This window comes from Stegostoma tigrinum, chromosome 22 (genome assembly GCF_030684315.1).
Source record: "Stegostoma tigrinum isolate sSteTig4 chromosome 22, sSteTig4.hap1, whole genome shotgun sequence".
NCBI classification, from domain to species: Eukaryota; Metazoa; Chordata; class Chondrichthyes; order Orectolobiformes; family Stegostomatidae; genus Stegostoma; species Stegostoma tigrinum.
The window spans coordinates 21,968,084-21,992,221 of record NC_081375.1 but is presented as its reverse complement, the minus strand read 5'-3'; the positions used below and the strand labels follow the sequence as shown (position 1 = coordinate 21,992,221).

General features: G+C 38.9%; 2 protein-coding genes across 12 annotated transcripts in view; one reads left to right on the top strand and one right to left on the bottom strand.

Moving 5' to 3' along the window:
- The window catches only part of LOC125463636 (archaemetzincin-2), a 39,275-nt gene extending 26,312 nt beyond the window's left edge, over positions 1-12,963 (top strand). For all 4 annotated transcript variants that reach the window (XM_048555170.2, XM_048555171.2, XM_048555168.2 and 1 more), the window contains exons 5-7: positions 270-433; positions 4,305-4,481; positions 11,125-12,963. In XM_048555170.2, the coding sequence (XP_048411127.2) occupies positions 270-433; positions 4,305-4,481; positions 11,125-11,262 (479 nt within the window). In that variant the 3' untranslated portion in view covers positions 11,263-12,963. The remainder of the gene's footprint in view (positions 1-269; positions 434-4,304; positions 4,482-11,124) is intronic.
- Positions 12,964-19,567: 6,604 nt separating this feature from the next.
- Positions 19,568-24,138, bottom strand: part of LOC125463587 (monocarboxylate transporter 7-like) — a 34,203-nt gene continuing 29,632 nt past the window's right edge. For all 8 annotated transcript variants that reach the window (XM_048555019.2, XM_059653693.1, XM_048555024.2 and 5 more), the window contains one exon: positions 19,568-22,877. In XM_048555019.2, coding sequence (XP_048410976.1) covers positions 22,615-22,877 — 263 coding nt within the window. In that variant the 3' untranslated portion in view covers positions 19,568-22,614. The remainder of the gene's footprint in view (positions 22,878-24,138) is intronic.

Genomic DNA, 24,138 nt, shown 5'->3' with positions numbered 1-24,138 from the left:
TTTGTTCACCAGAGATGGGAATTGTGATATTTTTCATACAATGTGAAAAATGTGTGAATTTTATATAATGCTCAATGTCTTAGGTATTTTTCAATATTTATACGAGTATTTTATGATTTAGCGATAAAATCCAACCTATTGATTGGTATAGTGGAATATTAACAGATTTTTGCTAGAACAAGTTTTGAGTGGTTAATTGAAGATGTTATTTCAATTTGCTCCTATAGGCCAGGAGAGAGAAAAGCACTGAAGTTATGCATCTTTTATAGGAATGGGTGTTTTTAGCTTTGCTCGATATGATGATGACTTTTACACCTCGAATTATAAGGGAAAGTTGAAGAAAAAGAAACATCTGGCTCCTGATGATTATTTTGTCTTTGATGGATACTACACACCACCTATTACAAGCAAGTTGCTGCTGCGATCATGCAAGGTGGGAATATTTGCAGAAATGAAAATGTTGTGGTTGGAAACAGTTGATTTAAAGGGGAGTAGAGTTGTGCTTTCTCATGTCCATGGCACTTTGGCCTACTTGCAACACCCTATTTCTGAATCAGATAGTTGTAGATTGAAACCATAATGTAGACCAATAAAGTCCAATATGTCAGCAGCATAAGGCTAATTGGTAATCCTTGAACATTTTTGCTTTAAGTAAAAACTGAGTAATAAATATCATGTGTGACCATGTAATAGCAATAATCCTATTTGCATATCATACGTACTTAAACATAACTTGATTATTTTATGTTGTTTCTGAGCTACTGTGTAGGGTGGACGTTCTGGATGGAGAGCTTGGTGTATCTTGTAATTGCAGTGTATATTTACCTACTTGAGTGACAATGATTTAGGAAACCATCAATGTAAGAGAAGAAATCCTATGGCATGGATGGAAGATGTTCAAAAACTATGTCCTGGTGGTTCTCCTCTGGATGGAAGGAGGCCAAGAGGTCTGACACAAGTAGATCTCAACAAATTCACAAAACTTTAGAAAACATCCTCCACATTAACTACTTAACACAACAGGAAACACTATGCCAGTTTTGTACGTTACGTTGCACTGAGCAGAAATTTAGTTACGACAATAAAGTCCCAAATATCTTGTGGATTCATCCCTGACGCACCCAGGGTGAATCTTCCAAAGTTGTTTTAAGAAGTTCTTTCACTCAATTTTCATGGTATAATCAACAGATCTATAGTAGCAAGGCACCGTTTGGTGACAACTCCTTAATTTTTAAGTTGTATTTAAGAGGACATCGAGCGCTGAATACATATTAAATATATTTTTCCTACAACCTCATGCCCTTGTTGCTGTGACTGCTTAGCTAGAGCGCACAACACCTGTTCCTTGGGTACAACCAACTGCAGAATATTTACACCTCACGTTACAGGGAAGACTTGCAAATAGTAAGCTAATACTAGATCAGTAACATCCATGGCACTTGATATATGTTTCACCAGATTGATGTATCCATGAAATTAGTAATTTGGACAAAGATTTCCACACTTCCGTAAAGGATTTCACTGTTTAGTCTTTCTGATTTTGATCTTTATCAGGTCACTTTTGCGCTGGGATAATTTTCTGCTGCGCAATTGTCATTTTCAGCCTGGTGATTGACAGCTCATTGTGTAATCTGTATTTTATTATGCATTTAGAAAAATGTATTCCATGATTAAAGAAGCTTTTAATTGCTTTTATGCATACCTCAGTAGTTTTCCCGCCAGACCCAAGCAAATTTGCTTCTGAACTTGCAACCCACCGCTGGGGAAAATCAGAAGCAGGAGTGATGGCATTAAGATCTCAGCCCGAAAACATTTTCCGCATGTTATGACCCAGCATGCTTGAGGACCTGCCCCTAGCAGCTGTTTAAAAATAATCCTGTCCAGAACGAGTATTTCCATTTGTGGGAAATAGCAAAGCTAGAGATTTGTCAACATATGATAGTCATCAAGAAGTCAAATGCTGCAGCCGTATACATTTGGGGGAGGTCATTGTCCATCTTTCTGATGCTCCCTGTCTTTGATGAATGTTATTGGCACGTAGAGGATTTTTAGCTTTGATACTCTGTAGCAATATTAACAATGCAGCTTTTTTCCCCTTTCTTCCTGTTCTGCTTTCAGTGATGGCAGAGGTTTTATCTGTTTGGCTTGCTTTTACGTGAGACCCACGTATAGCTTGATGCAGCTGCCTTTTGACTGTCTGCTTACATGATTCACTATGTGAAGGTGCTGTTGTTGGACTGGAGTGGACAAGGTCAGAAATCTCACAACACCAGGTCATAGTCCAACAGGTTTATTTGAAAACACAGGCTTTCAGAGCATATCCCAGGTGAAGATTCTGATTGTATAACCACTGTTTAGCCAGTTCCGTTTGCGTATTAATTTTGTGTCCTGTGCTTTTGAAGCACATAGGACTTCTGTACTGTTTAGAATCCTGTCTGAGACTTTTCCCATAAATTGCCTTGGAAAATCCTCTGCTGAACACGGTTGTAATTTTGTATTTACTAACATAAACTTACCAGTCTCACGTCAGAACTAGTAAATGGATGTAGATTCTATTTCTCGCTGCAGGATTGCTCAGCGGTCAAAATTGTTAAGTTCAACAACTGTTACTGGACAACTCAGTGACACTCCCTAATACTACATGCTGCAAGCTGATGATAGCAGCTGATCATATTTTCTCCATTCTGGTTACTTGCTAATTAACATGTTCCTCTTAGTGATATCATAGCAGCTGCCACAGGGAATAGCTGTTATAAATAAAACGATTTTTGTTTTAAGGAAAAGTTAAATAAGCATGTGAGGGTGGAAGGAATAAACAACAATGCTGATGCATCCAGAGGTGGAAGGATAAGAGATAGCATAGATGGTGTCTTTGTTGCTGTATGTTCTGTGCAATTAAATGTAAGACTTTTTCTGCTGTAATGTGGTTAAACTAGTGTTACCATAGTATGTTGGACAACTGTGATCAAAGCTAATTCTGTCATGCAGTACAGAGAATTGTCAGTCATGGCATCTTTCACTTTAGATATTATTGCAGACACCATTTTCCTTTGAATGCAAAAGAGTCGCAGAATAGAGTAAATCAGAAGTCTTCTCGTGCTCGAGCCATATTTTATCTTTCAGCTAACAGTACAAGGAATAGGTTATTTTATTATTTATTTTGTAGATAAAAGGCTTGAAAGACCTTGCTATAGGATGATAGGCTAAATGTTTGCCTAATAACAACAGTGGCACCACTTCTAGAATAAGTTAATTGGTTCTGTGTACGTCTGGAACATACATAGAAATATGAAGGATGAAAATAAATTGTTCTTTTTTGCAACATTTCTGACAATCACGTCTTTGTGGTGAACCTTACTTAGCTGTGATGTAACTGGGTCAAGAACCAGTAATTATATAGAAACCTTCAGTTTATCATGCTACGATGATATCTGCTCTCTTTTGATATGCTTCAAGAACTGCCTTCTGATAACTCAGCTGAGTAGCTGTTACGCACGTGAGTCTTGACATTAAGAGTCTGCAGCCTATTTGATCATAAGGGGTTTAAAAACCATCCCAAATACTGCCAAGCATGTGTGTCCACCTTTGCATAGAAATGCTGTAGCAAATTGTAATGTTCCTAACATGAACTTAGCTAAGGTAATTTGTATTGCTCAGCTGTTACTAGATAAAGTCTCAATGATGCATCATTTGAAGTTTTTTGTTATCTTAGTCAAATTGAAATCTTGATTTTAGTTACGTGAAACTGCCTGAAAATGTTTGTGTTGAGCAAAGTTTGATCATTATTTCTAGTTATCTTGGCTATTATAGTTACCTTGTTTTATGTATGTTTGGGATAGCATTATATCAAGGCCTAGGTGGACTTGAAAGGTTTTGTGGCTGGTATTCAAAGAATATGGTAATTCTTGCCCTGACCTACATTTACCTTTCACGTGATGTTGTGAAGAATAGACAAATTGGTCATTTATTTCTTGTGAACCGTCAAAACCTCTCTAACAGATTAGATTAAAAATCAATCAAAAGGTATCACACAGATAATATTCAATCAGAAATATCGTATTGTGCATTATATTTTTAGGAATTAGAAAATGGATTGAGGGCTTTCTGAATTTGGTTCTGTAAAAGTGGAAAGATATAGCTTTCAAAAAAGACTGAAAATGTTCATTATTTTTCATATTTAATGGTTGAACATAACCTTATTCAATTTTTAAAAATCTGTTTACAAATTGTCTTTGATAAAATACCTTTCAGGTTTTTATATTGAATTTTTATTTTTCAATTAATGAAATTTGCTGCGTTTTCAGACTCTAACTCATGAAATTGGACACATTTTTGGCATGCATCACTGCCAATGGTTGCAATGTGTAATGCAAGGTTCCAACCATTTAGAAGAATCTGACCGACGGCCAATTGATCTTTGCCCTATTTGCCTAAGAAAGCTGCAGTATACCATTAACTTTGACATTAAAGAGAGATATAAGGTAAGGTAAAATTTACTGATCATTTTATATTTCTCTGAATTATGGTAAGTTTGAAATAAAGCATTATTTAATTATAATAATTACATTTTCACAATGAAAGTAGTGTTTGCAGTAATTTTCTCCAAAATATTTCCTGATGGCAGAGACTGAAAGTAAAGTTCTTTTAAACTGAACAGTATCAAAAAATGAAGTGATATTCATCGATGGCGCAAGTTGCAAAATGTTTCTAAACATAAATGATGTCACCTTGTTTGAATTGTATATACAGCAGATTATGTAACAAAATTAATTCTTGCATAAGAATGAAATTGGTAGATTCACTTTCAAATTGTTTATGCAAAACAAAGGTGATAATACTGTAATAAAAATAGAAGATGCTGTGGAGAGAGAAAAGGTTCATATTTCAAATCAGATGTTTCATCAGAGCTGTGAAAGATTAAAAATGCAACAGGGGTATTGAGCAAGGGGTGGATGGAACAAAGACAAAAAGGAAGTTTAATAATTATGTGGAAGACAGAAGAAATTTGATGATAGATGAGTTAGTCTTACAGAGTCAAGGAGAGTGTTGATTGGCCTGGGAGATAAATGAAGAAACAAAGATGTGCCTACAGCAGCAGTTCTGAAAACAAAAGTAAGAGAAAAACTGAAACATGCAAAGAAAAGAAAATAAAATGGCCTAAGAGGTTACAGCCTGAAATTGTTGAATTCAGTGCATTTAGAGGCCTATAAAGTGCCTAATTGAAAGATGTGATATGGTTTTTGAAGTTTACATTGAGCTTTCTTGAATGGTGCAGCAAGCCAAAGATGCATGAGAGCAGGGTAGAGAATTAAAATTTACGCCATCAGAAGCTCAGGCTCGAGCTATAGTTTGATGAGATATTACATGAAACAGCCATTCAGTCTACATTTGACATTCTCTGTGTCGAGGAGACCCACATTTTGACCAGTGAAAAAAGTATGCGTCAGTTGCTGCTTCACCTGGAAGGATTGTTTGGGGCCTTGGTCGTTGAGGAAGAAGGAGATAATAGGACAAGTGTTGCATCTTTGTTAGCATGGACAGATGCTGTGGGGAGGGGGCATGTTTAGGGTTAACTGAGGCGAGAATCAGGTTATTGTGAAGGAAATGATCCCATTGGAATGCTGTAAGGACTGGGAAAGAAGGATATTTATGGATGTGGGAGAAATGGTGGGAAATAATCTGTTGAACACAGAGCTCGTTGGGTTGGAAGGTAAAGGCAAGGGAAGCCCTGGGAGTTTCAGCAGGGAGGGGAAAGAGATGAGTGTGGAAATGCAGGAAATGTTGAAGATATGTTTGAGTGTTATCTCTGTCCCAGTGGGTGAATCCTCATTTGATGGGAAAAAATCAACACCTCAGAACTGCTGGTGTAAAAGGTAGTAGGCATCGTCAGAATAAATGCACTGGAGACTGGAATTGAGAACTACAGGGTATAGGGTGTGAAGAGCTGCAATCGAGATAGAGCTGGGAGTCAGTGGGCTTATAGAAATTGTTAGTAGATGGCCTGTTGCCAAAAGTGGAAATAGAAGTCAAAGAAGATAAGGGAAGAATTGGAGATGGAACATGTGAAACTGGGCACAAAGTGAAACTGAAAGCAAAATAAATTATTTTTTCCAATTCAGGCTGAGAGCAGGACACTTTATCGGTATAGTAACCAATATACCAAAAAAGTTGAGGGTGTGTGCCAAGTGAGATTGGAATGAGGAATGTTCCACATATCCCATAAAAAAGCAGGCTTAGTTTGGACCCATGGAGTGTGAATAATAATATTACAAATATTATAGCACTTTGTACTGGAAAATTAGATTATGAACAGTATGGGCAACTTTCTAAAGTTTAAGCTGGTCAAAATGAATTACTGGAATGACTGGACTGCATTACTGCACCTGAAAGAAAAGAGAGACTGGATTCAAAGCTGTCATAGTTTAACATACATCAATTTTGTCAACAAACCATTTGTGTGGAATTAAAGAGGATGTGGCATCAGGTGGTTAAATAAAGAGCAAAGACAGATACATTTTGTACTGAAGGGATATAAACTGCAGTGTCCCTTGGGTCAGCAGTGAAATTGTTTCATTTCTCATTACATATAGCTCCAAAACGGAATTTCAGTTCAATTGTGCAGATGGGTGTATGTGAATTTGGAAAGCCATGTGTTGTTAAATTGGAAGCATATAGATTGAATTTCCACAGATCATGCAGGGGTGGAAAGAGGAGCAATCATTTGAGTTACAATGACTAGCTAAGACTGGGATTTTGTCACAATTAAACAGCTAAGGGGAGATCTGATAAAAGTTTTCAAAGTTATGACAAATTCTGCTAATATAAACAGAGAAAACTATTCCAATTAGTTGATAAACTGCACTCGGAAACTGGAGGAATAGTGCCTCATATTCTGCATTGGAAGCCTACAACCCAATGGTCTTAAATGTGGACTTTACTAAGCTTTAAAATATCCCCACCCCTGACCTCATCCCAAGACCAGAACCCCTCTTTCATTCCCGCCTCCTTGACCTGTCCCCCTTCTCTCCCACCTATCTACTACTCCCACCTCACTGACCAAGCCCCACACCCATTTCCTACGTACACCCACCTTTACTAGTTTCATCCACGCCTCCTTGAACTGTCTGTCTTCTCTTCCACCTATCCGCTCCACTACCTACTTGCTATCACCATACCTCCCTCACAATTTATTGCAGAGCCCACTTCCCCTCCCCCATTTCTGAAGAAGAGTCCCGACCCAAAACGTCAGCTTTCCTGCTTCTCTGATGCTGCCTAGCCTGCTGTATTCCTCCAGCTTCATGCCTTAGTAATTTAACTACCGGGATGCTCTTAGGGCATGGACAGCCTTAGCATAAACAATGTGGAAATAGAACTAGAATTGAAATAGAAATGAATGAAGATTTAAAGGATATAAGAAGATAGCCGGTGAATAGGGCGAGATTTTTTTCAGAGCCATGCAGAAATGCTGGTCAAATTTACTTTCTTTCTGTGCCATAAAGTTACAAATGTATGAAACAGGAGCAGAAGTAGTCTATTCAGATCCTTGAACTTGCTCCGTAATTCAATAATAATACTCAGTTTGTGTTTCAAATTCCACAACAACCTTTAATTCCCAAGCCTAACAAAAACCAGCGTACCTCTGCTTTGAAAATATTCAATTACCCCGCTTCCACTGCCTTCTGAAGCAGTAAATTCCAGAGTTGCACAACCCACTGAGAGAAGAATTTTCTCCTAATCTTTACCTTAAAAGAGGTGGTCCCTAGTTTAGAAATTCTTCAACTCCAGGAAATGCTGGTGTATTTTGTTTTTTGCATTTAAGTTGTGTCTGCATTTGCAGTGAATTTTATTTAATCAGGAAGTTTTTAATGTATTGTAGATAATGTAGAAAATCAACTAGAACAGAAATTACTGAAATGTAACTTGAAAAATTTGTAACAAAAGTAAAGTACAAAATGGACATATTGATAACACCATTATCTCTTTTTTAGTGGTCACAAAAATAGTCTGTCTTAATATTTTCTAATTTACCTTTATAACATGTTTTGTTTAGAGTATTCTCTTGAATAAAAGGTACAGTAATATATGAAAGACTGGAAAAAGGCTAAAACCTGGTCAGGCAGCACCTGTGCAGAGAAGGACATTTCTAGGCTATGATGATGTTAGGACATCTCTACTTTCTACTCCACAGATACTGCCTGACCTGCTGTATGTTATTTTGTTTTATTTCAGACTTACGGCACCAGCAGTGTTTTGGTTTTGACTAAAAACAGTATATTTTATCAGGAAATATGGTGCATTTTGCAAATAGTCACTATTATTAGCACAATAATCTATCTGAAGGATGAGCATTATAGACTAAGTTGGGACAGGGTAACTGGGTTGTAGAATTATTTCTTCTGTCTTCCTCCCATCATTCACCCACTGGCAGAGAAAACTCAGCTAAAGTGAATGCCCCAAATGCTTTTGAACTTTGTGAAAAGTATCCTGGATTGCTTAACAAATATGCCAAGTGAATAGAGAGAATTTTCATGATGAAGTCTAGTTGAGGAAGTGAAGCAGTTTTGCTTTGCCAGTTGATTTATTGCTGTGATCAGAAGGGTGTTCTGAGGACTAAAATTTACTGAGCTCTGTTTATGCTAAATTATGTCAACTTAGACTAGTAAATGCTGACTACTGAAAAATAGACCTGAATAATACATTTTTATTTACATTGAATATGCAGTTGGACAAAGGCCCATCATTTCCAATATATGGAATTAGCTTCCTGAAGAATAGCGGAGGAGAGGGGCATAGAATTATTTTTAAAAATAATATTAAAAGGGAAAGAGAGAGAATCATATTCTTATAGATGGTGCGAATGACATTCTTCATCTATAATTATCTTGCATAGAGCAAATTGCAGAGGTGATGCAATATTCAATCATAAGGATTTGCAAGGATGTTGTTGGGCTTGGAGGGTTTGAGCTATGGGGAGAGACTGAATAGGCTGAACCGTTTTGTCCTGCAGCGTCAGAGGTTGAGGGGTGACCTTAAAATCATGAGGGACATGGCGGGGTGAATAGCCAAGGTCTTTCCCCCAGGACTAGGAGTCCAAAACTAAAGGACATAGGTTTAAGGTGAGAGGGGAACGATTTAAAAGGGATCTAAGAGACAACATTTTCCCTCAGAGGGTGATGCATGCGTTTAATGAGCTGCCAGAGGAAGTGATGGATTTGGGTACAACTACAACATTTAAAAGCCTAGATGGTACATGAATAAGAAGGGGGTTAGAGAAATATGGGCCAAATGCTGACAAATGGACTAGATTAATTTAGGATATTTGGTCAGCTTGGTTGAGTTGGATCAAAGGGTCTGATTCCATGCTTTACAATTCTGATTCTCTTGCTGAGGGTTAAAAAAAAGTCGACATAACAATGTTTTAATATGACCAACAGATTTGTACTGTTATTTGAAGCACCTTGGCTGTGTGGGAAAGTGTTATTTAATGTTATGCTGTTCAGCTATGCCTTTGATAATTCTCCAGTTTTTCTTTTGAAATAAGAGCTGCAGGAAAAGAAAAGAGTCTAATGTTGGACACAATCAGAGTTAACAATTTGTGGCTAGACAACAATACCCTGGAGTCACTATGCTGAACTAGGTATTGCAAAAGAGGGCAATAGCACTCCATAAAAGTGAGAAGTGGGTGCCTCCAAGTATATGTTGAGACTGTATGGCACATTTTCCAGTTCTTTATAAAGTGGCATTGTTGACTGATCAAACTTCCTTATATACAGACTCTCAGATCCGAGTCCTCAGTTTATCAGAAGGAGCACTGGAATTGGTTCTCCACTCACCTTTCGGTTGTGTCTGTATATACAAGCAGCACTTGGTACAGTGTCCCCTGATCCACGGATTCTGGACCACATTAATTGTTCCTTTATCTTTTCAAAAATGCATTCCTTGATTTTTGAACCAAGCTAAAGCCAGACCTATGTCTTTAGCCATTTGCTGATCATTTTTTAAAAAAAAATGCATTGTTAGAGCAGACGAATGGAAGGATTTTTATACTTGTTTATTCATTCATAGAATGGCAAAGTTGTCATTTATTGCTCATCATTAATCATTGATCATCATCGAGTAGGTAGCTGTGAGGCATCATGGTGAAACACAATGATTTTGGTACACCCACAATGTTGTGAAGAAGGGAATTCAAAGCTTATTAAGAAATGGTAGGTACTGATCATACATTGAACTAGAAATCCGGATCCAAGCTAATACTCTGGGCCATAGGTTCAAATCCTACAATGACAACTGATGGAACTTCGAAATCAATGAATAAACAATGGTCACAAAATTCAATGTATAAAGTTAATTAGTTTAATTGCAAGTTGAAGTCAGCAGACATAGCTGAGATGGCCACTGAGAACACAGGACTTACAAGAACTCCTTATCTTCAGTATTATAGCAACATTTTTAGGTGCATACTAGGCTCTTGATTTCCTTAGAACTCAATACATGACTGACAAATGTCACATTGATGATCTTGAGGAATAATTCCATGATTCAGAGCTTCCAGCAACCTTGATAGGAGCCATGTCTTGGGAAAATTAGTGAATAGAGAAGTACTGATGGTGCTTGTGGTTTCAAAATTTTACTTTCTGATGAGAATTCCTGGTATTAGAATGAATCACGTTATTTTGCTATCAATTGATGAACAGTGATTTATTTTCTTTCGTTCTTTTATGGAATGTGAGCATTACTTAATGCCAGTATTTGTTGAGTGGCTTGCAAGACCACATCAAAGTTACATGCCATGGCTGTGAATTTGAAATAGTTTGCAGGCCAAGACCAGGTAAAGATGTCATATTTCCTTTTCTGAAGCACTTGAGTGAACCAGCAGAAATTTTATGGAAACTGACAATTATCTCAGTTTCATTTCCAGATGTAATAATCAAATGTGAATTTCACCAGTTGTCGTATTGCAATTTGAACCCACGTCCCAAGAGCATTAGTGTTGGCCTCCACCTTACTGGTCCTGTGATACTACCATTGCACCAATGTCTTTTCCTGTGTGGTGTTTAGTGATTAATTTTGATCAAACTATTCAAAAATGCATGTCTTAATTTCTGTTTTTTTATATTTCAGGCCATGTTGACGTGGATTGAGGACAATTCTGATCCTGAGATTTTGGTTAGAACGGTGCAGGCATCTCATAAACCCATGGAAGCATTCAAAGAATGGAAAGAATGGTTGCTGCGGTGTCTGCAATTTTTGGAGAAGTGAATTTTAATAAATGCAAGTTGCTGAAGGCAGTGGTGAGGTGTGGGATTCTTTTTGAGCTCTTAAAAAAAAATTGTTTTTCATGATGTGCAGGCTGCACCAAATTGTTGATGATGTGAGTAGATACTGAATAAACAATCTTGAATAGGTTGTGCATGATCTGATAAGTCTGTTGTATCCATGTTTTGTTACAGGAAGTCTCAGAATATTTAGTATCCTTTTTAATAAGAAAGTGAAGACATTTTTCACACAATTCTTGAAAATGTGCTGTGGATTATCAAAGTTTCTACTTGGGAAAATGAGTGAAGCTTATCATTTGAGTAACACTTGCTTCAGTAAGGAAGTTTTGCGGTTGTGTACACAGATTATGTATGTGTACGGGTAATGCTGAGTGATTGAAAAAACCAAGAAGTGGGTGTCGCATTTACTTATTACATTGATCTTTCAGACTGAATTATTACGAGTGTTATGTATTTACCAGTCACAAATGTCAAAAGTAGCAGCACATGGCATCAATTTAAGGCTAAGATTATGTTGATATTTAGAACTTTGTTTTCTAGGTTTTCACAGTGGGCGAGAAATTATTTTAGCTTTATGGATTGCTTTAGTTCACTTATTGGTAATTAGCTGCATTTAGTTTTAACTGTCTTTACATGTGAACAAGCAGTTCACAGTAGGATTTAAAGTGGCCCTATTACTTTGAAAGTCCGCAATGCAACTTTTTGTAAATGCTATATGGCCTCCTAAGTTTCCAAAATTGTCACAAGGAATTAATGTCCAAAGAAAAAGTATGTTACCCTCCCTGCAAGCGAACTTTAAGCCTTTTACTTTTGCAAATAAAGATCCTAATGTCAGCTCTAGGACCCTACTGCAAGATTGATTTTCTTTCCCCCAAGACAGTTGGTGTCTTTGTGGAGAACTAACCGAACAGAATTCCTGTGGGGGGTGATTTAAAAAATGAAGTTACTTATCTCTGAATGACTAAATTTGTTTCATGCCTGCTTTACCATGGCTGCAAATGAGGTGTTCCTTTTTCTGAGTGTTTTATGAGCATGTAATTGAGTGTGAAATATATCTTAGCATTTTCACTGTCAATCTTTGCCAGGCAATTCTTTTCAAGGATTTTTCATGAATTTGGGCTGCAAAATTTTTTGCTGTTTGCAATTATTATTTTAGTAATGGTGAATGTGATGTGATTACTTCTCTTTGTTTTGGAAGATAAAAAAGAAAAATAACGTTGCAAGTAAAGGTCAGAATACTAATGCCATCCTTGCTCATGGAATTACATCTAGATTATTTTCAAAAGTATACTTTCTTACCAAAAGCTTGTAAAATTAAATTTAGTAACAGTTCAAATTAAATATTATCATGTGCAAAAAAATGTCAATTTCTTTGCATGCACCATAGCACCAAGTGCTTCTGTATAATTACAGAAACTTGCTACATTTGCATGATCCATTACATGACAAGAATGCTGCCTTTGTGGAACTAATTTTAGATGGAAATATACTTCAATATTTTAAAGGAAAATCATCTTTGCTTGCTGTGCTTTACGGGATGGCACTGCCAGCCACTGCCAAGGTCATTGTAGCCCTGAATATTTAGATGCCTGGCTAATTTCAAGCTGCCACAAGGACTTCTCAGTATTAAGAAGGAGCAAGACTCCGAAAGTTTGTGTTTACAAATAAACTTGTTGGACTACAACCTGGTGTCATGTGATTTTTGATCATGTTATTGTTCATGTGTATCAAGTAGGTACAAAGACCAGTTTTAACTTTTTTGGTCTTTGAAAATTGGAAAAGATGGTGCTTTAAACTGAGGAAATTAAGATGTTTTGCAGTTTTAAAAAATAAGTGATTGGAACATATTGTGAATTGTATCTACAAGTTGTCTAATTCAAGCAGCACAGGAAAATGGCCCCATCTGCATTCATGGCAATCCTGTCCAAAGCCTGGCGTTTCATTTTTCAATTTCGACCAGTTCTTCTGGGCTTTGTGTGGTAACAGTCACTCGGTGGGAAAGTGGCTACACCCCTTAGGTGTGGACAATACAGGAGCAGGATCTCGCCTTTGAAGAAAAAGCATTCCTCTATTCCTCTCCTGTCTTGCTCTTGCTCGCATCCCCCCCCCCCCCCCGCAAAAAGAAGAACGCTATTCTGAGAAAGGCTCACGAGACCCAAAACTCTGATTTTTCTTCACAGATGCTGTCAGATCTACTGAGCTTTTCCAGCAACTTCCATTTTTCTTCCTGGTTTACAGCATTCACACTTCTTTTGGCTTTTAGTTATCAATTTCCTGTTGAGTTTCACTTTGATTTGTCTCAGAATCTGGTTGCTCTACTCTGGGGGGGATCAGTCAGGACTGGAAAGCTCTTCTAACTGGTGCTGGATGTCTTAATGTCCTCCTTTCGCATGTTCCTGGCCAGATGGAAAAATCCAGGTAGAGGGGAAGATCGTGGAAGAAAGAATGAGTGTGTGAGACAGCTGAGTAAGAGGTGACTACATTAGTGAATGAATGGCGATGCAGGGTTAGGCATGGAAAGAAAAGGACATGAGTGAGTGAGGGGTAGGCTGATTGAGAAGAAGGTAGTAGAGAGGAGCTTCACTGAATTTCCTTTCATCAGGGAATGCAGAGAACTAGGATGAACCTACATGAAACTTTTATTTTTGTCATCTCATTTAATACTTTCATTTCTTTCACCATTGGCAGCTGAATTATTAGCTCCCCAGATCCAGATCCCACTCTAAGTTTCACATCTAAACCTATCCAAATATTTCTGTCGAGTACTTCCATTCACTGTTATCTTTGATTCAGTTTTATCTGTGTTGGTTGATACCTTCCTCATTAGCTCAGTATATTTTTTTCTCCTTCTATCTCTGGATAGATCTTGACATGCTTGTGATTGTGCAAATCAAGAGAAAATGAGTCAGCAACATGTTTTGCATGTCTCTTAGTATTTCAAATTAAGCTGGTAAATCAGGTTGCCGACTCATCATCAAGTCTCTTTACTCTGATGGACAAATGTGAGATCTAACTCTGAGGGCTCTTGAGTGTTTAACTAAATTAAAGTTGCTTGAGAGGTATGTTACTCTTGTAGTATTTGCTGGCATCATTAACCGCTTTCTTTTCTTTGTCCTTCTCCCTCGCAACAACTGGCTATTCTTCTGGGTGAATGTGAATAGCCAGAGCTTGTGGTCTGAATTGGTACAAATGGCCATATGTAGGAAGGAGGTGTTCCTGTAGTCAGAATAAAGGGAATACGAGTAGGACTTTTAAAATTGTCTAGATCTTGGACCATATCTAATAACTAGATGATTAGCTGGATTAAGAAACAGGAGCAGGAGTGGGTCATTTGGCCCTTGAAGCCTGCTTCATTCAATAAGATCATGGCTGATTGGACATTCTTTGTGTCCTCTTTCCTGCCCTTTCCCTCTAACCTTTAATTGTCCTACTAATCAAGAATCTATCAATTTCAGCCTTAAGTATAATCAAGGACTCTGTCCCCTGCCACGGCTTTCTGTGGCGAGGACTCTTAACCTCCTTGTCTCAGTCTTAAATTTGCATCGTTTGCTCTGTGACAATGCCCTCTGATCCTGGACTCTCCCATGAGGGGATACATTCTCTCAGCATTTACCCTGCCATGCCCCATAAGAATCCTCTATGTTTCAATGAGGTCACCTCTCATTCTTCTAAATTTCAGTGAGTAGAATCTCAACCCGTTTCATCTTTGGTCATTAAACAAACCCACCATCAGGGGATCATCTGAGTGAATCTTTTCTGAACTGCCTCCAATTAAGTAGTTTGGAAAAGTTGGGGCTGTTCATCTTGGAGAGGAGAAGACTGAAATTTATTCTAAGTTCTCAACAGCATGAGGGGTCTGAACAGTAGATACAGATTAATTATTGCCACTCTAAAAGAATCAAGAAGCAAATGCAAGGTGAGAAACAGCGTTTTCGCAGAACTAGTAGTTAGGGTCTGGAGTGAAATTTCTGGTAGGGTAATTGAGCTGTTCTAAAGGGCATAAGATGATAATAGAAACAATGTGTAGGATTATGTGGAAAAGTCAGGAGATTGGCAATATATTAAAATAGTGGCCAATGAAGCCAAATGGCAGCCTCCTATACTATAATAATTTTGATTATGTCATCACCCCTTTTATTGCAGGGATTTTAAATTTGTGTTTCTCATTGGGTCCCTACAGTATGGAAGCAGGCCATTCAGCCCATTGAGTTCACATTGATCTTCCAAACAGCATCCCATCCAGACCCTATCCCTGTAACCCTGCAATTCCTACCTGGCCTACATATCCCAGTATACTGCGGAAAATTTAGCATGGCCAGTTCATCTAACCTGCACATATTGGGAATGTAGGAAGAAACTGCAGTACCTGGAGAAAACCCATGCAGACAAGGGGATAACAGTGGCAGGGTGGCACAGTGGCTCAGTGGTTAGCACTGCTGCCTCACAGCGCCAGGGACCCGGGTTCAGTTCCACCCGTGGGCAACTGTCTACATGGAGTTTGCACATTTTGCCCGTGTCTGCGTGAGTTTCTTCCAGGCGCTCTGGTTTCCTCACACAGCCCAAAGATGTGCAGGCTTGGTGGATTGGTAGTATTCTGGGATGTGTAGATTAGGTAGGGTATAAGGTGATGAGTCTGGGTGCGATGCTCCTGAGGGTTGGTGTGGACTTGTTAGTCCAAAGGGACTGTTACCATACTGTAGGGATTCTATGAATGTGCAAACTCCACACAGAAAAACATTTCTGAAGCAATAAAGGGATAACTTTAATTGAGTGTTTAAACAAAATGATCATTACAAAATGCCAAGCAGCAGAGCTAAGTAATAAAACATTTCAGAAATGGAATGAGAGAAGTAAAAAAAAAACTAGGCCACATGTCCTGATCACTAAAGAAAGGGTTGACAACAGAGCTGAGCTCAGCTAAGCTGAACTAACATTCCCGTATGGGCCCAAGCTATGCCTGCCTCTTTGTAGGTTACATGGAACAGTCCCTCTTCCGCACCGACACAGGCCCCAAACCCCACCTCTTCCTCCGTTACATTGATGACTGTATCGGCGCCGCCTCTTGCTCCCCAGAGAAGCTCGAACAGTTCATCCACTTTACCAACACCTTCCACCCCAACCTTCAGCTCACCTGGGCCATCTCCAACACATCCCTCACCTTCCTGGACCTCTCAGTCTCCATCTCAGGTAACCAGCTAGAAACTGATGTCCATTTCAAGCCCATTGACTCCCACAGCTACCTAGAATACACCTCCTCCCACCCACCCTCCTACAAAAATTCCATCCCCATTCCCAATTCCTCCGCCTCCGCCGCATCTGCTCCCAGGATGAGGCATTCCACTCCCGCACATCCCAGATGTCCACATTCTTCCAGGAACGCAACTTTTCCCCCCACAGTGGTCGAGAACGCCCTTGACCACGTCTCCTGCATTTCCCACAACACATCCCTCACACCCCACCCCCACCACAACCGCCCCAGAGGATCCCCCTCATCCTCACATACCACCCCACCAACCTCCGGATACAACGTATCATCCTCCGACGCTTCCGCCATCTATAATCCGACCCCACCACCCAAGCCATTTTTCCATCCCCACCCTTGTCTGCCTTCCGGAGAGACCACTCTCTCCATGACTCCCTTGTCCGCTCCATACCCAGCACCTTGCCCTGCAACCGCAGGAAGTGCTACACTTGCCCCCACATCTCCTCCCTTACCCCCATCCCAGGCCCCAAGATGACCTTCCGTATCAAACAGATGTTCACCTGCACATCTGCCAATGTGGTATACTGTATCCATTGCACCCGGTGTGGCTTCCTCTACATTGGGGAAACCAAGCGGAGGCTTGGGGACCACTTTGCAGAACCCCTCCGCTCGGTTCGCAACAAACAACTGCACCTCCCAGTCGCAGACCATTTCAACTCCCCCTCCCATTCTTTAGATGACATGTCCATCATGGGCCTCCTACAGTGCCACAATGATGCCACCCGAAGGTGGCAGGAACAGCAACTCATATTCCGTTTGGGAACCCTGCAGCCCAATGGTATCAACATGGACCTCACAAGCTTCAAAATCTCCCCTTCCCCTACTGCATCCCAAAACCAGCCCAATTCTTCCCCTCCCCCCACTGCATCACACAACCAGCCCAGCCTGTCTCTGCTTCCCTAACCTGTTCTTCCTCTCACCCATCCCTTCCTCCCACCTCAATTTCCTATCTACCACCTCATCCCGCCTCCTTGACCTGTCCATCTTCCCTGGACTGACCTATCCCGTTCCTACCTCCCCACCTATACTCTCCTCTCTACCTATCTTCTTTTCTCTCCATCTTTGGTCCATCTCTCCATCTTTGGTCCGCCTCCCCCTCTCTCCCTATTTATTCCAGTTCCCTCTCCCCATCCCCCTCTCTGATGAAGGGCCTAGGCCCGAAACATCAGCTTTTGTGCTCCTGAGATGCTGCTTGGCCTGCTGTGTTCATCCAGCTTCACACTTTGTTATCTTGGATTCTCAAGCATCTGCAGTTCCCATTATCACTGAACTAACATTGATGTGGGTTCTCTTCTGATGGAGCACATTCTGAACTGATCTTCGTAAAATCCGGAGAAAGCGGGGCGGGGACGGGGTTAGGGTCAGAAACAGGTTGTGTTTCAACCTGTTTTCTGCTCATGCTTTTTGCGTAAGAGTTTTTGTTGGGAGGAGACGGAAAACAAGTGGGTGTGGGTCAGACTTGACTCTCACTTACCCACTCACTCGCTAACTCACAAAGGTCTTGGAGGTTTGGTCATTAAAAACAATGAGGAATTGCTGAAATTACTGTCACTTACTTCTGTCTGATCTCACATTCCATTTGTCCCACGTTGTGTTCTGCTATTATAATTGCCTCTGACTCATCTCCCTAGCTCCCACCGTCCCCCCCCCCCCAATGGGGGTGAGGGGAGGCTCAACTCACCTCTCCACAATCATTCTCTGCCCAAAAGATCAACACTCATCATCCTCCTTACTCCAGCAAAACTAGTTACTTGCCTCTAATTGCACCCTCCCCACCCCGCATTCTGATTCTCATTTCCCTCCTCTTCCCCAATACTCCCACTCTCATTCATCTTTCACCTTTTGGACAAGATTGTCCAAGAGGGTCATTCTAATCTGAAAGCTGTCTCAGGTCAGCTGTTTAGTATTGCACCCTTAACTGTGCCACTGTCACTATCACTTTTGCCCCGAGTCAGAACATTGTAAATTCACGCAAATTAAGCTGACACTCAAGTGCAGTACTGAGTGCTGTGCTATCAGAGGTACCATCTTGTCAATGAGAAGTCAGATTGAGGCCCCATCTGCCCTTTCAGGTGGCACTCCTTCAAAGAAGAGCATAAACCCTGGAGTAGTTGTTAAAATGTATCCTCTAATGTCAAAAACATTACCTGGTGATTATCAGAGATAGCAAAGTGTGGAGCTGGCAGCAGGCCAAGCAGCATCTTAGGAGCACGAAAGCTGACGTTTTGGGTCTAGGCCCGAAACGTCAGCTTTTGTGCTCCTAAGATGCTGCTTGGCCTGCTGTGTTCATCCAGCTCCACACTTTGTTATCTCAGATTCTCCAGCATCTGCGGTTCCCATTATACCTGGTGATTATCACATTGTCATCTGTGGGAGATGGCTGTATGCAAATTGACTGCTGTGTACTACATCACAACAGTAGCAATCTTTCAAAAAGTGCTTGATTTGCTCATTAACTATAAAATGTTTTGGGACATTCACGATTTAAAAAGTCAGGACTGTACATAAATATATCAGAGGAGCAGCATAGTTGACGTTTTGGGTTGGGACCCCTCTTCAGAAATGTCAGCTTTCTTGCTCCTCTGATGCCTCCTCTGCTGTGTTCATCCAGCTCCACATTGTGTTATCTCTGACTCCAGCATCGGCGGTTCTTACTATCTCTGTATATAAATGTGAGCATTTAAACATTCTATTTAAATTCTTATCAAGAATGATCTGATGAAGGGTCTAGGCCCGAAACGTCAGCTTTTGTGCTCCTGAAATGCTGCTTGGCCTGCTGTGTTCATCCAGCTTCACACTTTGTTATCTATTTAAATTCTTGTTTCCTTGCCTTCAGCACCATCTCAAAATGAATCTATTTTACCTTTTACTGTTATACCTCCTAACTTGTCCATATATGCTCATTGCTTACCTTCTCTTGAATGAAATGCTTTGCAATATTTTTCTTCATTCCATGCACATTGGTTCTTTAGCAAATTCACTAAACCATTGAATTCTTGAAATTTGAGAAATAATAAATCTTAAGTATTTTAAAAATAAGTTTTATTGAAAATTACAGAAATGCAGCAATCTTAAAATGTTTTAAACAATTTTTAAATTATTGGGACTGAACAAAATGAATGTTAGAAAGCATAAGTTACAGTGACCAAAGTTTTGACACTTTGCTTGAACGTACTTTGCTGGTATTTCAAAAATTAGATTGCTGCAATTTATCATGATTTTTAAAAAAAGTTGGTGTAGTTTTGTTTAAATGTTCCTTTAGATAACCTAGTTACATTCTTCTGATTGCTGATTACCAGTATTTGTTTCATCCTAATAACTTGCATCACAAATCGTCCAAGCTTAACATTGTATCACCTGAATACTTTCAATACAATATGAAATATCTTATACAGTAAATATACAGTTTGGATTATAAACACGCTGTATCAAAACTGGAGTGCAACAAGTGTCAGAACATTTAAGACTACTACCATACATTCTGGTTTTTCTTTCTCAAGTGATAAACCTTTTAATGTTTAAGTAGAGACCTGCAATCACTACTTTGACAATGATTGCCAGTTTTTGGGAATTTAAATAGGTCTTTGATTTTGACGTTACTTCTTATCTGCCAATAAAACAGAAAAGCCTATGCCATAAATTTCTCAATAACCAGTGCAGATTTCATTGCTAGAATAAACCAATTAGGATTTAATTAATCAAACAAGTTTAATTGAATCTGAGAAAAAGGAGATCTGGAGTCATTATTTTACTCAGAATATAGCTACATCTTAAAAAAATGTTGTGTCTTCACTTATTGGGAATATTTTGATACATCCTGGAACAGATTTTAGTCCGGTTCTCTTGAGTTTCATGTATAGAATATCTCGTGAAAGTTCAAAATCAAGCCCCATTATTTTCATGGAACAACCTCTGGGTACATGGGGCAAGCCCTCTAAAGACATCATGTTATGACCAGGCAAAAGGGGAGTCCCCAGGATGAGGTCTTCATGCCTAAATAAAAGTCTGTGATTATGTTTTTGTTTTCAAAAAGTCAAATCCTATTTTTGTAATCTTATACATTTCCTGCATGATACTTACTTTGCAGTCTAGTTATTTGGAAAGTGTTCACATCACTGAGTTTAACTGCATTTTTTATTAAAGCTGAGGAAGACAGTTGTCCACTGTAGTTATTGATGCTTACTTTTGAACATGTAACATCCTATCTGTGTCTGCTTCACTTTTGTAGATCCCATAAAATGGCCTATTGCTGACAGTATATCATCCTGTACTGGCTGGATAGCCAAGATCCCCCTGCAGCTGTGTAAATGGGATTTGCTTAACGTTATTTGAGTGTAGACTTACGTGCAGCTGCACTGAGTTAGTCATTCTAGAGGACTTTTGAAAGAGGATCTTTATCTTTTAGTTCACTAGTATTCAAACTAAATCTATAGAGTTTTGGCTGATTCCTTATCCACATTATCTTACAATGCTACAACCTCAATATTGACAGCACACAGAATTCTTCTAACTAGTGCCAAATATTTACAGCATCATGCACCAATCTTACATGAGGGAGAACATGATTTAGTGGTTGATGTGAACCACTCATTTATGATTTAACTAACTGAATAACCTACATCAGAAATGACTTAAGGAAAAAGTTATAGTAATTCAAATTTATGTCATTGGCTTTTTCATTTACAGACACACACAGCGTAACATGTGTGATGAATGGCAAGAAAAGTCAGAATTTACATTACTTTGCTTTTTGGTTGCAGTGCTTTCATAATACCACAAAGGTATCAAATCCACTGCCTTTTGAAACCTAATACTATAAAAGTGATGATTAAGTGAATGTGAAGGAGCCTCTTATTCTCTGCATAAGTATTTCCAGTGTAGGTACAATTTTGTTCACCATGTACTCATTTTCTGAAATATCAAATATGTGCAATCATTAGCACTGTAAACAGTAGCTTCCAAATACAACTGACAACAGCACAGGCCCTATCCCTAATGCAGCAAAGGTCAACTTGACTTCTTTTGAGTGGAGATGAAAGGAAGGAGAAGTGCTTGTAGGATCCAATAATTAAGGCTTTAAATGCATTTTGAGTCCTAACAGAAGCACATGGAATTGATAAAGAAAGTAAAGTTGGATTGGTCGGAGAAAGTTTGTGCACCCCAAGTTTTTACAGGTCAAGGACTTTTCTTGCATCTAATCCAGGAGTTAACAAGGAGTGATAAAAAGAGTATCCTAGATATGTTACAGTGGTCAAGTTTTTGATGTAATACTGGCTTTAGAAAAAATAAGGAGCCAAGAGTTGTTTAGGGTATAAAGGGAACTATTTGAAGAATGAAAAGTCTACAACTAACATTTTACTTTTGTGTAGTAAGTTTAAATCTCTCTAAAACCCAGGAATATGGTATATGTTTTGGGTTGTAAGATTGAACTTTACCCCACCTGTATGTTAGTTCCATAATGGCTTTCAAGTTTTCATACCAATGCATCCTGCAGATAATAAATTAATTGTCCACAATTCACAATTTCTTTCCATTAATGATTACCTCTAGTAAACTGAGTTGCGCATTTCCTTTCCTCTTTCCAATACATCACCCCACCCCCAAAGGTTAAATGAAATGCTCCATTTTAAAATGTTTCACTTTGATCCATCTTGTGGTCTGAGTATGGAAAGAAGTAGTCAATAGACTCAAAAAATAAATTTTTTTTGGAACACAGTATTTGGTCAGTGGCTTGGACAATTAGGTCATCATGTCAAATGTTTGTGATCATTCTATATAAAGCAAGAGCATCAAGGCATATAATTAATTTACCTTGAGAAGAAAACACAAATGTACTCCTGCTTTCAGATTTTTTAGTTTTCTAGGCACCTTCAGTACAACTTTACTATTTAATGAAAAATACAGCTAAATATGAAACATTTGCTTCTTTACAAAATGAATAAGCAATTTTGTCGTTGAGAATAGGGCAATTTGGAGATTAAACATGTTGGCAAGTTGAGGAAATTGTGACAGGATAAATCAGGATACCTTTGAAACGGAAGGTACACTCAGTGGTGGTGTGTGATTGTTTATTCAAGCAGTGCTTTGAAACTGATCCTGTAAGCTTTCTGGTTTCTTCAGGTCTGTGTCTAGGAAGTCCTCTGGCACATCATCCGCACTTTTGACATTTTCCTGTATTGTCTGCTGTTGATCAACCACTGGAGGCTGTTTTGTCCGACAGAACCCTTTTTTAGATGGCCGAACTAATGCTAGAAAAAACGCACCCAAACTCAGACCAATTCCACAAAAGAAGAACACAGAGCCGTAATTCTGACCCGTAATATCCACAAGCCAACCTGAAAGCAAAAAAAAGTCAACATAATCTTTTACACTTACGATTTTTTCAGTAGTCTCGAGATAATTTAAAAAGTGGTAACCTAAACATTGTCACATTAAATTCAATTTATATAAAATAGAGCAGAAAAAAAGTATAAATGAAATGAAACCATGATCAGCTGAAGCATTCATGGATTTACTTCAAAATCAGTGCATTGGAGATAGAAGCACATTAAATTTTTAAAAACAACTTTTCACTTTGCTAATACTATCGGTACTCCATTTTGTGGAATTCATAAACTCCTCAAAATGTCACTTAAAAGAAGCCTTTGGTTCTAATGGTTGGTTACTTGGACATAAGATGGAAACTAAAAGCTCAGTTTTCACTAAATTTTACTTGTGCTGTTGAGCTTTCTTCCCAGAAAACCTGCCTAATTGGCATTCAAATACTTTCTTTAAAGGACCAGTAGGATAGTTACAAGTCAACAGCATGACTGAACATTTCTCAGGTCTGAGGAAGGGTTGCTTGACCAAAAACATCTCTCCACAGATGCTGCCAAATTTGCTGAGCTTTTCCAGCAATTTTTGTTTCTGAACATTTCTTACCAGGATCATTGGATTGCCTGGAAAGCTTTCAGGCTTTGACTTGTAATAACTACATATATTGGTAACTGGAGTAAAGGTTTTACATAGCTTGTAAGAATTTGATTCTGGTAGATTAATGACAACTATGCTATACAGTTTGCAGAATGTTTACTTCTAACATTGAAATGTAAAAATATTCAATTTGCAATCATTTAGATGGTTTTCACTAATTATCCAACTGAGGAAGTGAAACAAGGGAGTGTCATGATCAAAGATGTTTGCAACTAACACTAAGTTGTGTGATGGGGATGAAGAACATTAGAATATCTCAAGAATAGGGGCAGGCAGGACGTGTAAATTAGTAGACAACTAAACCAATAGCAATAGTCTACAGGATTCACTGTGGTGGGTGGGAAGAAAGAAGACAAAAAAAGTGTGGTGAGGCCATTGGTGGAGATGCCAAGGGGAAGAAGCGGTATGCCTAAGATCAGTTGTAAGATATGATGAGGAGAAACAACAGGGCTGGAAGAGGAAAAGGTATCTGACAGGATCAATGAGCACTGGTGGTATTACACACAGTGGGAGAAACCAGAAAAAAAAGTTTTCTAGTGATAATTCAAATATTTTTAAAATAAGACGTACAACATAAATTTCATGATAAACTGTAAACTTAGCCACCTGCCAAAGTAGCCTTAT